At 44.2% G+C, this 2,022-nt stretch overlaps 1 protein-coding gene across 1 annotated transcript; it reads left to right on the forward strand.

Annotated features, from left to right (window-relative positions):
- Nucleotides 1-501: 501 nt before the first annotated feature.
- Nucleotides 502-1,425, forward strand: LOC137273816 (uncharacterized). Its single transcript, XM_067806682.1, has one exon. It carries the CDS (start codon nt 502-504, stop codon nt 1,423-1,425), a length of 924 nt encoding a protein of 307 aa, XP_067662783.1.
- The last annotated feature ends 597 nt before the right edge of the window (nt 1,426-2,022 follow it).

Raw genomic sequence — 2,022 nt, forward strand, 5'->3', positions numbered from 1 at the left:
GAGCTTTGGGGTGGTGGAACTATTTGATAACAACAATCAATTATTTCATTTTCTGCACTACACTGTCGAGCTGTGTTTTTAGTTCTATGATTGGATCCTACCCTCTTTGTTCGGAACTTGATGTGATAAACACACGATGCGTGTGATAATCTGGTCGGGTTCAGTGATGTTGCATATCTTTTGACAGAAGTGTGTGGAGTCTTTGATGTGGAAATTTGCTGTTTGGCCTAGAGTGGACAGTAAAACAGCAAAGATTATCAGCTGTGATGTTGTTGACCTCTTTACCAACGTTCCCACCGAAGAAGCTCTAAAAAAATCCTCCGTCAGCGTATCTCCGACCTGGACCAACCCCCTAATACCAACCTCTCCACAGACTCCAACATCAGCCTCACCAAATCCTGTATAACGTCCACCTACTTCACCTGGGGAGACAACATTTTCGAACAAATCCACGGTCTCCCCATGGGATTCCCTCTTTCCCCAATTCTCACCGAAATCTACATGACCCATTTTGAAGAAAAAGCCCTGGCCTCCTCCCCTATCCATCCTGTCTGCTGGTTTAGGAAGGTTGATGATACTTTTGTTATCCTCAGGAAAGATCAAGATTCCACCTCACTACTCCAGCATCTCAACACAGAAAACCCCCGTATCAAGTTCACCATGGAGACAGAAAACGGCAATAAACTCCCCTTCGTAGATGTCCTTGTATCAAGAGACCCCTGCAACAACAAGATCGAAACCGCAGTGTACAGGAAACCCACTCACTCCGACCAGTACATCCATTTCAACTCCAACCATCCCCCTAAAATCAAGCCTGGTGTCACATCTACCCTGACAAGACGTGCCAAGAATATTTGCTCCAGCAACGACGACATACAACAGGAACTCAGCCACTTACAACATGTCTTTACCAACTTCAACCAGTATCCATATAACCTAGTCAAGAGGACCATCTCCACCACGCTCCAGGACAATCCCAAACTGACCAAGCAAGAAAGCGCCCCCATTAGAATTACCATTCCTTACATTGGCAAGACCTGTCATCAAATTAGCAGACTCCTTAAACACCAAGCAGGCATCGACACCATCTTTTCTGGCTCACCAACCCTAAGGACCATCCTCCAAGCCAATGGCCGTAACCTACCCTTCAGCATGCAGCCCCCAAAAAGAGTGATTTACAAGATCAACTGTGAATGTGGCGATTCATATATAGGTGAAACCTCCCGCCCTGTTGACACCCGCATAAAAGAACACAAATCCTCTACAGCCAAGGTAGACAGCAAATCGGCCCTCTCGACCATCAACAAAAATTCCCCGGTCATTACATCATGTTCGACGAATTCGAAGTCCTGTCAACCACAAACCAGGACTTCACAGAAAGGAAACTGTTGGAAGCAACCGAAATCCGGCGCCACAAACCTTTGATCAATAGAGACCAAGGATACTACATACCATCGGCCTATGAAGAACTGATCAAACCATAGACTATCTAAGCATAGTGTCTGTTTCTTGTTACTACTCATCCCACTCATTGGCTTCATCACTAGTGCTCATTGTTGTTTTAGCTCCCGACTGGGCTCCTCCAATTATGTACCACTAGTTTACTCTATCACATACCGTTGTTAATGTTAATCCGCTGTTTGACGCAACATACCATGTATATAAGCTTCTCATTATTTGGTTGCATTCACATTTAGGTTGAAAACGATGTAAGGATCTACATCGAAACGTCGTTCAACGTAATAAACAAGAAGGTGTAATCCATAAAGCTGTATGTTTCATTTTTAACTCACCAACTTCTAGAATGAAAGAAGGACTAAATAATAGCTGGTTGTCGGTCTGAGTATAACAGGATTTTTTCATGTCAAGTTTCTCAGTTTAGGTCTGTGCTGGCTTCCTGATGATGTGGTCGAAAAGTTTGTTTCAATGAACCTGAAATAGACATTTATATTGACGGCACGAATATAGCCACATAGCACCGGGATCATCACTCTTAGCTTGGCCTGCTTCTTGCCCTAGTCC

This window comes from Haliotis asinina, chromosome 1 (genome assembly GCF_037392515.1).
Source record: "Haliotis asinina isolate JCU_RB_2024 chromosome 1, JCU_Hal_asi_v2, whole genome shotgun sequence".
In the NCBI taxonomy this organism is placed as follows: Eukaryota; Metazoa; Mollusca; class Gastropoda; order Lepetellida; family Haliotidae; genus Haliotis; species Haliotis asinina.

What these genes read in the sequence shown, in the direction of transcription:
- LOC137273816 (XM_067806682.1), top strand. Translation starts at nt 502, where the DNA reads ATGACCCATTTTGAAGAAAAAGCCCTGGCCTCCTCCCCTATCCATCCT.